Here is a 12,529-nt window from a genome sequence, read left to right on the forward strand (position 1 = left end):
AGAAAAAAAGCCAGACTCAAATGGCTACACACTGTCTAATTCCATTTATATGACATTCTGGAAAAGGCAAAACTTTAGGGACATAGATACGTGGTTGCCAGAGGCTGGAGGTGGGGAGAGGTGACTGACTACAGAGGAGCAGGAGGGAAATTCTGCAATGCTGGAAATATTCTGTGTCTTGATTGTGGTGGGGTTTCCATGACGAAATACATTTGTCGGAAATCAAAGAACTGTAGACCTAAATAAAAAAATATACCTTAACAAAACTGACTTTATAACGAGTCAGGTTGTGACTTCCTAAGTCATCACAACGATGTTGAAAAAACTTTTGTTAGAAACTCGTGATGCAAACACATGGGAAAGGTAGGTAGGTAGAGGAGACGGCGGGTGTGAACCCTTTGCTCTTCAAATAGCCCACCCAGATGCTAGGAAGTAGCTGCTTTTCTGTCTGAGCAGCACACACAGGGCCATCTGTCCCTCCCGGTAAACATTTTCCATCCCATGGACCCTGAAGTGTCAGAAAACTGCTGGGTTTATATTTGTTTCCTTGGTTCAAAGGAGTCTCTCAACCATGTCATGGCACTGTTCCATGATTCATAAAAAATGCTGTAATGAACGCGTCTCCATTGACACAGGTCTATAGGACCCCGCAGCATTTTACACCCAGTGGGAGGTAATAAGGTACCACAAGTGGGACTGGTAATCCTTCTGCCATTGCATTATACTTGCTCTTTGTGCTAAAAGAGGAAACTTAGTAGCATTTTACTCAAAGAACAGAAACACTTTTGAGACCTTGGGCCAACAGACTGTATGCCAAGGGTAAAAATGTTCTAATGCAAAGTTTTAGGGCTCACTATTTAACTTGGTAAACTCAATCTGAGTATAATTAAAAGGCTTTGGGTATTATAAAAATATTCCTGACATTGACTCCCTTGGCTTAAATCAGTTCAACTCCAGTGTACATAATTTTATTACAGCTGAAAACAGAATGCCTAAAAGGAAGCAAAAAATAGATCATCTGTCTACAAAGTCACTATTAACAGTGGGGAGTGTGCAGTTTGGAGCTTGGGTTCAAAACCCACTTACTAGCTTTGTGACCTCGTGAAAGTTCATGAACTTCTCTGAGCCTACTTCCTTTTCTATAAAGATGATATTTACCTCATGGATTTGCTGTGATGATAAAATGAGATAATTGATATGTAAATCACTTAGCAGGGTGGTTTTATAAATGGCAGTTCTTCGCCTAAGTGTTAACTATAATTGATGGAGAGTAAAGAGCTCTCTTTCTCTTGAATAAAACCTATCTTCCTGTCTACTTCAAGAACTGAATTGTTAGTGATTGCTGCTGTTGCTTCTTCCCCATGGCAGACACAAATGCAATTATTTACAATGAGAATTTAAGGTCAAGAGCAGAGGCTGCTATCACCGCGGAAAGGCCCCTGGCTCGAGTCGAATGACAGCTCAGCATCAGCCGAGGATCCTGGCTCAGAACTCAGGGCCCTCGGTGCTGTCGTCACATCACACCACAGTCGTGACATTTGAATGCTTGCAGGGCTAAAATTTGTTTTTTATTGTCAAGAATTATTGCTCTGTCCTTTCTTTGCCCTCTGAACAGCCAACTCTGGCTTAATAAAAATGCTTGTTTCAAAAATGGAAAGACAACACACACAGAGAATGCTAAATAGCCCCACGCCCCATCCCCAACTTTTTCAGAGCAGAACCTTAAATTTGTGGCTGCTTCTTGTTGTGGCTTCTTTGGAAAAATGTGTGCTTTCTGGAGACATCACAGATAGAGCAGAAACTGGAAAAAAGAAGAATCCTACAATGACCTTGTCCTTGCTGTTTGAACTTCTTATTAGAGCTAAGCAGTCTGGGACTAGCCTGGAGTCAGGGTCCCCTATGACATTGTCTGCAGGACAAAGCCCTGCCCCAGGCTGCTGTTCAGGCTGTTGTGTGTGGGGTCAGTGGCTCTCCCTGGCCGCAGCTGACTGGACAGACCCAATGACCCTCAAATGGTAACCTGGTTCAACAGTTGTGTTGAGTTAACCCGAGTCTTATCTTATGGAATTTGGAATTGGCAATGGATAAACTGAGGCAGCGGGTAGTAGACACTGGAGCTGGAGAGCTTGGAAATAGGGCAGCCATTATGCAAATTGCATAGTGAAGTTATGAGAGGAGACAGAGAGAAACTTGTGCATCTGAGAAAGGAAAAGAACTGAGAGAGCAAGAATCGCGGGGTATGCTGGTGGGAATGTAAATGGTACAGTCACTATGGAAAGTGGCTTGCATTTTCTCAGTTAAACATGGCATTATCACATTAGTTTCCTGGCTGCTTTGACAAATACCACACATGGGTTGGCTTTACAATGGTAGTTTGTTGTCCCATGGTATTGGAGGCTGGAAGTCTTGCTGCCTCCTGAGGTGGTGGTGTGCTGGTCAGCTAGCAATCTTCGGGTTTCTTGGCTTTCCTGTTACACAGTGCTGTTCTCTCTTTTCTCTTCCTACTTATTTCCTTCTTCTTCCTGTGGTCTTATTTCCCATGTCCAGTTGCCTTTGCATATAAGGACTTCAGCCATATTGGATTAAGGTCCACCTTCACTCAGTTTGGGCACACCTTAACTAATAATAACATCTTCAGAGGTCCTGTTTACAAATGCGTTCACACCCACAAGAACAGGAAGTAGAACTTGAACATGCCTTTTGTAGGGGGCATGATTCAATCCCCAACATCTTATGATCCAGCTACACCATTCCTGGAAATGAAATAGAGACTCAAACAGATCCTTGCACATCAGCGTTCATAGTAATATTATCCACAATAGCCAAAAGGTAGAAACAACCCTAGGGCCCATCAATAGATGAATAGATGAACACAATGTGGCATATGCATGCAATAGAATATTATTTAGCCATAAAAAGGAATGAAGAATATAGGGGTAGTCTCTGGAGCTCCCTTGTCCTGCCCTTCCAACATCCTGAGGTTCCTCCTTCCCTGGTTTCTTGAGGTCCCTGTTTGGATTTATCTGATTTCAGTCAAGTGGGTTTCTGGTCCCTGAATGAGGCAGTCAGAAATAATTATTGGTTTCAACTGTCAGTGAGCAGTGCTTAAGAGTTTAGAAAACGATTTTCAAACCAGTGCTACAGATGCATACACTCAGCCAGTGGCTGAAATGGTGAGGTGTGAGCCCAAACCCTGCCCTTTGTGTCTGAGGGCTCTTTCCTAGGAGAAAGGTACCGAGTTTCCTACGGCTGGAGGAGCAAATTCCACAAACTTAGAGCAACAGGCATTTATTTTCACACAGTTCTGGAGGCCAGGAATCCGAAATCAGGGTGTCGATAGGAGCCTCGCTCCTACCCCTGCTTCCGTCTTCACACAGCCTTCTTTCCTGTGTGTGTCTGTCTTGGCGTCTCCTCTCTTCTTGGGTTAAGGGCCCACCCTACTCCAGTATGACTTCACCTCAACGAATTCCTTATTTCCAAGTAAGGCCATATTCAGACACACTGAAAGTTAGGACTTCAACACACCCTTTTGGGGGACATAGGACTTCAACATATCTTTTGGGGGAACCCAATTCACCCTAACAGATGGGATCTGGACTTTGTCTTGGAGTGGAAGCAAACGGCCATTGGAAAAGAAGGAACAAACAGGGTAATTTCTAGAAAAAGCCAAATTCTGTATTGGCAGAAAGCTTAGCTCTGGCATAGAGGCATCACCCCAGCTCCCTCTAGCCTGAGGCTATGGGATGGGAGAGGAAAATGGAGGGTTAGGAAAGGATGTGGGTTAGTTTCCTAGGACTGCAGAAATAATGTACACAAACTGGGTGCTTAAAACAACTTTATTGCCTCATAGTACCGGAGCTAACATCTGGAACAGAGGTGCCAGCAGGACAGTGCTCCCTCTGAATGAAACCTGTAGGGCAGATTCCTTTCTTCCTGTAGTTTCCCACGCATGTCCACAATCCACAGTGTTCTTGGTTTGCAGCCGCAGCACTTCCATCTCTGCTTCTGTCACCATGCAGCCTTCTCCCCTCCTGTGTCTGTCTAACGATGTCCAGTATTCTATCTTCTTATAAAGAAACCAGTCATATTAGACTGAAGCCCACTGTAATGAGTTTGACCTCATTTTAACTAACCACATCTTAAAAACCCTGTATGCAAACCAGCTCACATTCAAGGGACCAGGGGTTGAACATATCCTTTGGGGGTATATAATTCAACCCACAAGAGGGCGCAATAAAAGGAACTGGATGGAAGAAATAAAGGAAACTGGGTAGGGGAAGGTTCTGGGAGTCCAGGACACAGGAAGAACAGGAAAATCTGTCAGTAAAGAATTATGAGAACCATATGGGAGGAAAGATCAAAGAGGGAAAGAGGCCAGCTGCCTGGGAGAAAAAGCAGAGAGTGGAGGATGGTTTGAGAGACAGGAAAAGAGAGAGAGAAAAGGTATTAAGGTAAAGAATTAAAGTATACAGAAGTAAGGACAGGGAAGTTGGAGAGGGACAGTGGAAGTGGAAGAGGACAGCAGACATATGGAGAGACTGTTCTGAAATGTTCTAATCAGTGACCTTCAGGTCCATGCCATGGCCTCTTCCCCTCTAGATTGTTCTTATTTTCTAGAGGGCTAATAAAAAGAGAGTTAATACCTTCCAAACCTATGACAGGGAAGAGTGCCCAGGATCAAATATGAAAATGCTCTAAAAATCTGTCCGCACGGCTTGTCAATGTTTTCATAAATTAATACATTTGCCACACTTGTACTTAAATCCAACCATCTAATAAGACACATGAAATTCACAGTAGATTTTTAAAACTCTTAATTTAGCCTCTCCTAGGTAAAGATTCAGCCCTGTGAATTGTATGTTGAGACAGCTGTTCCTATTTTTCCTACTTTCTCTGGCTTTGGGGTTCCTCTTTGTATAAAAACTCTTCCCATACATAGTATTCCTGGAATGTTAGATTCTTGGTTCTTCTGATCTGAAGCAGCCCCACGTGGGGGGCTCAGCACTGAGCACGAGAGAGGGGCTCCCCATCAGATTGCATCGACCGTATGATTTTGCTTTTCTTAAAAGAATTTCTAAATAACCTCACATTTCCAATGTATTTTATACTGTGGCTTCTTTACAGGCTATTACATCTGTATGAAATCTCTCCCTCTGTTTTGTGTTCCTTAGCTTGCCCCATCATTCAGCTTTTTTAATCTCTCCCTTGCACACAGTGGCCTTTCCTAGATTTTTGCCAGCGTGTGGTTGACTGGTGAAGAAGCCACGTTAGGGATGATGACTAGTCAGTCAGGCTTCGAGGTGCATTCCTGGGGCTCCTGAGAATATCGCTTTCATTCATTCAAATGAATACTAAATTTATCATTATAAACTGGGATAAATGCTATGAAGGAAAATCCCGGCACCTCTGAGTGCCTCTAACAGGGGAACTAAACTGTCTGGGGGGGAAAGGGCGATAGGAAAGGCTGCCCTGAGGAAGTGCTGTTTGAGGTGTGAAGGGTGATTTAGATTTAACCAAAGAGAGAACAGGAGAACAGCAGAGAAAGAATGCTGCAGTCTGGGAAAACAGCATGTGCAAAGGTCCCGGGGCGGGACATTTGTGCACTGGGCAGAAGACCACAGCATCATGTGTTAAGGAGAGGGTGTGAGGTGAGACTGGAGGAGCAGAGGAGCCAGACCAGGGCTATGGAGTCCACGGAAAGACTTTGGTCTGAATTCCAAGTTGCTTGTTTGTTTTTGGTTAATGTTACTTTTTCCCTTGTTTTTCTTTTATAGTGCAAAATACATATAACATAAAATTTGTCATTTTAACCATTTTTAAGTGTACAATTCAGTGGCATTGAGTACATTCACAATGTTTTACAACTATCACCCATTATCAATTTCCAAAATTTGAGCCATGGAGTTTAAAGTGGAGGTGATGAGATTAGCTTTCTTTCTTCAAGGGGGGAATTAGCCACTGATGTGCCCAACAACTTGGAAGGATCTCAAGGGTATTATGTTGAAAAGACTCAGAAGCCTCCCTACGTGGGGTTCCATTTGTATGACATTCTGGAAAAGGCAAAATGGTAGGATACAGAACAGATCAGTGGCTCTGAGGCAGGGGAAAAGGGGTTAATTACAAGGGAACTTTTAGGGGTGCTGGAAATATGCTATATCTTGTCTGGGTTAGTGGTGGTAGTTATACAAGTATGTATCTTTGTCAAAACTCATAAAACTATATATAAAAAAGGTGAATTTTACTGTATATGAATGATAAACTCAATAACCCTGGCATAAAAAAACTGTAATGTTTATTTCCCACTGCCATCATAAAGCTCTTCTAAGAGCTTTCAATATGCATTTTTTCTTCATGGTTTCTTTGCTATTGACATAGGCCATAAAAGCCAATAAAAACAAATTTGCTTTTCCATTTTAGGGTAAGATCTTTTATTGCCTTTGCTTAATTTAAGGCGCCCTCTAAGAGTCTCATGAGAATGCAGTTTTTCTTGAGACTTTAATGTCCATGCTCTGTCTTTGTTTCCTGGGCTGTCCCTGCCCATGAGAAGTTATAATGGGTTACAGTGAAAGCCTTTACAAGGCTTCAGTCCCCTCCTGGAGGGGCTTGGGTCTACAATGCCACCTCCTGAGAGTTGGTGGCCAATTTATTTTTCTCCCCAAACTGGGCGAGGCACCACAGACTATGACTTGGAGCCCTTCAACCTACACATCCCAGTAACCTTCATGTCCCCCAAAGGTCAGGGGCTACAGGAGAAAGGCCCATCAGTGCCCATTTCAGTTGTGTCGTCTTGTGAAAGCAACATATTATAAAGTTATATTGGGTAAGCCCACTTCCCCCCGTGTGTGACATCAGCAGAAAATGACAACTTTGGGTCAACCACCAGAGTCTTGGCAACTGACTGTGGAAAGGGCATACCCCATGGACCGGATTTTAAAGAGTGGGAAGGTGCCCTAAGCGAATGGCAGACTCGGATTATAATTACATGGTTTGACTCAGGAAGGAAACATGATATCTGGAGATTGCCTCTGTGTTCAGACATGGAACGGCTTCCCACTCACTGGAAAGAGGGATAGGAAGGTGCAAGAGACAGAGGGAAGGTGATATGTAGCAGCTGGGTTTTCGATGGGTCCAGCTCCTGGTCAAAAATCTATGCGTGAACTTTCAGGTCTGAGCACAGGCAATTTCAAAGGTTTCCCTGGAAGGCCTCATGGGGAAAGCTGCCCTCCCTACATCAGACTTGGTGCACAGTAGCTCTCTGCAGACTCTGGAGGGAGCTGCAGTCAAGGACTCAGGCCTGGCTGGCTGGCCATGCTCTTATGCATATCTGTGTTCTCAGCCAGGAATCTCCACTGGCAGACTTCCTTATCAGGGGTCATTACCTAGATGCCCCTGCTGAGACCAGGAGGATGGGGAGAGCCTTGAGGATACATTCCTGCACTCTGACTCAACACTGAGTACTTCTCCGCTCTGAGCCCCACCCCCCACCCTAGGGCCTACAGGTCCATAAAACAGAAGGAGCCTTTCGTTCTGGGTTCCCTCGGCAGTGAGACGACTCCCCCGGACCAGCACCATCCCATGGGGGAAAATGGAATATCGCTGGAGCTGGTGCTTTCTCTGGTTTAGCTTCTTGCTTAAAATAACTATGGCAGTTAATAAGTAAAGTTTTGACAGTTCCTTTCACTTTGGTTTGTCCACAGTGGGCAGCTCAGCTCAGTTCTCAGCAGTTTCTATTACTGATATCTTCTAGGAACCCCACTGGAGCTTGATTGTACCTCATCCCATTTACTCCTCCCACTAGGCCCCAAAACCAAGTACTGTTATCTTCAATTATTTATGGGTGTGAAAAAAAGGCTAAGAAGACACAACAGCACAAGATAAATAAAAAGCGGCAGGGCTGAGTTTTGAACATAGGTTTGATTAAAAAACTTCTGCCTGTTGCATTACCTAGGGGAACGGGGTAACTTTACCTGGCCCTTGTGGCTAGAATGAAGTTACTATAAGAGACCTGTAATTTTAATTTTTATGCTATTTGTAGTCCTGTTCTTAAATGAACATTTTTTTGAAAGTATCCCTGCACGTTAGTTTTATTGAGGGGAATTGAGGAAAGTGGTACTACCCAAGCATGGGTTTCAGTCTCATCCTAGGGCCAAGGTAACTGTGGTGTGGGGAGGTGGAGAGAGGGAGAAAGCCAGAATCACAAGAGCCATGAGAAACCCTGCGGGAGGGGGTCACAGAGGGACAAAGTCAGAGGTCACTTAGGCGTCCCTCCCCTCCTCGAAATGTGATTAGTGCTCCACCTCGTTCAAACTTTGTGGGACATGGGGGTATTTTTCCAAGGGAGGCAGTTTTTTAGTGGGGCAGCTTTGGGAGTGTCAGTCCAGAATTTTCAGTCGACTGTAACTTCTCGCTGCCACTCTGGGCTTGGCTTCAATGATGTCCCTGGTTTCTGCTTGTGCCTGCTGCTGGCCACACCCCCACCCAGTTTCAGGTCCCCCACCTCTTTTCTGGCAGGGCTTTAGGAGTTGGCAGGTGGTTTGTTTGCCGGTCAGGAGCTCTACAGACCACAACCACTCCCCAGCGGCCTCCTCCAGTGTCCCCGTCTTCCTGGGCTCAGGACTGCTAGGGGATCGTCTCCTTCCCCAGGGATGTTCAGGACTCAAGCACTGAAAACCCTTGTGACTTGCTTTGACTAACAGAATGTGGCAGAAGTGACACGTTGCCAGTCCGAAGCTGGCAGGCTTGTGCTTGCTCTCTTGGAATCCTGCCATCACCACGAGAACAAGCCCAGGCTGGACCGTGGGAGGGCTGGAAGCTACTGGGGGGTCCCGGCCCAGCCCAGCATGGCCAACCCCCTGTCAACCTGCCGGCCGGTTGCACAGGCATCAGTAAGCTCCGTTGAGCTCCGCCAGGCCTGAAAAACCACCCAAGCTGAGCCAATGCACAGACCTGAGAGCTAAATAAATGGTTTTGTTTAAAGCCACTAACTTTTAGGGTGGTTTGTTACACAAGAACCCCTCATCCCCATCCCCACCCCCACCTCAATGCATGATGTTCATACTGCTCTTTCAGCTTACAGGTAGAGAGAGAAAATAATTCTTCCTTCCCCTTGGAGCAAAGTTAAATGGGGGCAGGAGACATTAGACTATTTCCCTTTCAATTCTTTAATTGGGTAGGCAATATTTTACAGATTTTTCTTATAAGATCAACAGCAGATAAGGCATTTTTGTGCCAACACTGTTGTCAAGGGCACCACCAATAAGACATAAAACAATCAATATTTGACAACACAGGACGGCATGGCAAACAGGAATAAGTGTGATCATTATTCTATTAGGAGCCCTCTTTGAGCAAACCATGGAGAAAAACCCTTTTGGTCAAATATGAGTTTAATAATCTTTTTATCAATTCTTCCAAACAATTTTTCATTATTGCCTTCATTTCATTGTTACCATTTGTCACATACATTTCTATAACATACACAGACCTATAGTTGTTATTCAATTCCTATCAGTTAGTTTTTCTGGATCAATACAGAATTTGTAGGGATCAGTGTGGGAAAGAGTAACTTCTTTTTTCTGAAAATAGATTCTTATGTATTATATAGCATCTTTTATTTAAGGAGTTTAAAGTATTTTCTTTATATTTTTTCTAGTGTCCATTTGATATCTCTGAGTAAAACTAGTAAAAATGGTTATTACCTTTTTATAGAAAGAAAAATGAAAGCACAGAAAGCTAAAGTAATACCAGTGAGATGATGACAGTGTCAGAGTAGAAACGGGCTTTTAGTTCAGCACCATCGTTTGTGAAACATACTTCAATATATTCCATATTAAAAGGTATTATGATCTCTTCACTTTTCAAACATCCCTCTTTGAACGCATGTTAACTCAATTAAAAGGGCCTGCCCTTTTAAAGATAAAAAATTCCCACCATCTGGCCACCCTGGCATTGCAGTTATTTCCTGCAATATTGCTGTCTGTTTGTTTTTAACATCAGCTATGGACTCACCTCAATTATAGAGCTGCCCTATGCTTCTCCGTTAAAAACCATAATTGATTGCCTATCTCGGTGGAGTTCCAGGAGAACTGCAACCTACAAGGAGAAACTAATGATCAATGGCCCTTTTCTTCAGGTGGGCATTTGTAGCTATTAAAGTGCTGGCCAGTAACAATTTTATCACTCTTATAGCCTATCAGATCCAAAAAATTAATTTTAATTTGCTTAGGAATTTAACTTCTCTCCACTATATGAGGAGAACAAGGATTCACTGGACCTGACAGGTGGCCCATCTGCACAACCCATCTGAGTCCCTTCATCCAACTCACAGTGTGTCAACAAGGGACAAGCACCTTTAGGGTGAGTTTTCTCATATTCACAATATGAAGATTTGGTTTTTAACTCAAATGCATTGGAAAATAGTAGTAACGTTTTCCACTTTATTCAAGGCTGAATCAGGGACACACACCCAGTTAGGGAGAAAAAAGGGCCTATTGCCTAAAAACATTATGCCATATTTATCTGAAAAGAGAAAATGCAAAATAATGTTTCAACTTTATTTGTACTTTCTTAAACTTCCCCAGCACCTCTTTTACTTTGTGTGCTGACTGTACCTGTGTCCCGTTTATTTTCCATATCTTTTCCAAAGAGACATCAAGAATAAGACTGCCAAGCTGCAACCCTTGGATGTTTAGAGGTTTAGTTACCAAAGAACCTGACTGTTTCTGCCAGTGTGGATAAATAAATTCAACCCAGGGAAACTTTCTTTTGGGAGGGTGTAGGGGAGAGGGACACCTAGTGCATCTAAGTTCTGCTGAAGGATTGACACACATTTAAAAGCATTCAGGGAAAAAAAAAGGGGGTTTCCCTTTTTTCTTCCATTAGAAAAATGGAAACAAAAAAGCTTTCAGAAAATACAAGTCCCTCCATTATTCCCACCTTTCCCTGTGGTTTTTCATATTTGAAAGCTCTCCCAAAAGTGCTTAGTATAGACACCCTGCCCCAAACCATTCCCCAAACACAGGCACATAACTACCAATAAGAAAGGGTGCAAAAGTAGACATGTAAAGAAGACTGTCACCCTTAGCAGAAAAACAAAACAAAATAAAAACAGCATCCTTACACAGTCAGAGTGAAAAACAAAAACAAAAATCGAAGTCTCAAGCAATATGCTATGATTGAAATACAAATAGAGAATAAAGAAGAGACAGATCCAAATGGAACAGGACAGCCATAAAAACAAATGTCACAGAGACATATTATTGATGAGAAGATAATTGGGAGTGGGGAGGGAGAAAAATCATAAAAGAAAGTAAAGCAGGGCCTGACCTAAGAAATAAATTATGTGCCTGTGTATCTAGGTGACAAATAGTGGTAGACATCAGTGAGTAGGAATAGTTACTCTGCAGAAAGTAACTTACTATGAAGAGAGAGATGGGGGGAAAAGATCGTGTACTTTTCTTCAAATGTACCGAATAAACAGGGCATAAAGGCAGCAGATTTGGAACCAGCCAAATGGAAATCCTTGCTGTGTTGCAGGAGGGCGACAAACACGGGGCGGCCAGCCTCCCTGCGCCTCCGTGGCACTGTTCCTCCTGGCTCGGCCCGCGCAGGCCACTCGGAGCGCACGTGCTGTCCCACGCCGAGCCCGCGCCGCGCCTACGGCCTGCGGGAAGGCACGTCCGGGCGGCCAAGAGACCCTCCCTTCGCCCCCCAGGCGCCCCGCGCTGGGGAGGCCGAGGCAGGCTCTCTGGGCACAGTGATGTCCCCACGGTCACGGGCGCCGTGCCCGGGCGCCCCCTGTTCCTGCACCGGCCGCGAGGCCTCCACGGGCCCGGGCGGCGCCGGCTCCTCGGCGGTCTTGTCCGGGAAGCGCGGGCCGGGTCCCGCGAAGGCGGCCCTGCGGCCGGCGCCCTCCTCCTGCACCGGGTGGCCCGCGGGCTCCCCCGCCCCGCCCGCGCCCGGCCCCGCTGCGCCCTCCTGCGACGTCTGGCTGACGTACACCACGATGATGTCGCCCTTGAAGTTCATGACTTGCCCGCTGGAAATAAACGTGGAGTTACTGTTTCCAGTCACATTTCCTACAAGGGGGAGGAAGAGACAACAGGAGAGGGGTGATTCATACGGTTTTGGTGAGAACTTGTCTCATGAGAGGAAAGTCTCTCGATGAAGAGGGGGCCGTGGCGTCCCCACTCCTCGCACAGGGGTGTCGCAGGAGCCCTTCCGCACCCACTCACTTAGGAAATGCACGGGACACTCCAAGGAGTTCTTTCTGCAACGTCATTTTTCCATCCCACCAGTCCTGAGGTCAGCAAGGAGAGACAGACAGATGGGAATTGGGGAGAGGGAAGGAGGGAGGGAGAGAGAGAATAGAAGCAAGCTTATGGACCGTGCTCAAGTTTTATCATTTTCCACTTGACACTCAGGGAATAATGGTGGAACTAAACTGGACGGTAAAATCATAGACAGGACTCAGATAAAAGGGGGCACAAGCAATAAACGGAATAAATAAATAATTAGGATTTCATTCAAT

The 12,529-nt window shown here is 44.8% G+C and overlaps 1 protein-coding gene across 1 annotated transcript in view; it reads right to left on the reverse strand.

The window, feature by feature from the left end:
• Positions 1-11,817: 11,817 nt before the first annotated feature.
• Positions 11,818-12,529, reverse strand: part of TNFRSF11A (TNF receptor superfamily member 11a) — a gene marked incomplete at its 3' end in the record, with an annotated part of 52,685 nt that continues 51,973 nt past the window's right edge. Inside the window, exon 10 of the mRNA XM_077136088.1 lies at positions 11,818-12,077. Coding sequence (XP_076992203.1) covers positions 11,818-12,077 — 260 coding nt within the window. The remainder of the gene's footprint in view (positions 12,078-12,529) is intronic.

The sequence above is a fragment of the Tamandua tetradactyla genome, chromosome 18 (genome assembly GCF_023851605.1).
Source record: "Tamandua tetradactyla isolate mTamTet1 chromosome 18, mTamTet1.pri, whole genome shotgun sequence".
Classification (NCBI taxonomy): domain Eukaryota; kingdom Metazoa; phylum Chordata; class Mammalia; order Pilosa; family Myrmecophagidae; genus Tamandua; species Tamandua tetradactyla.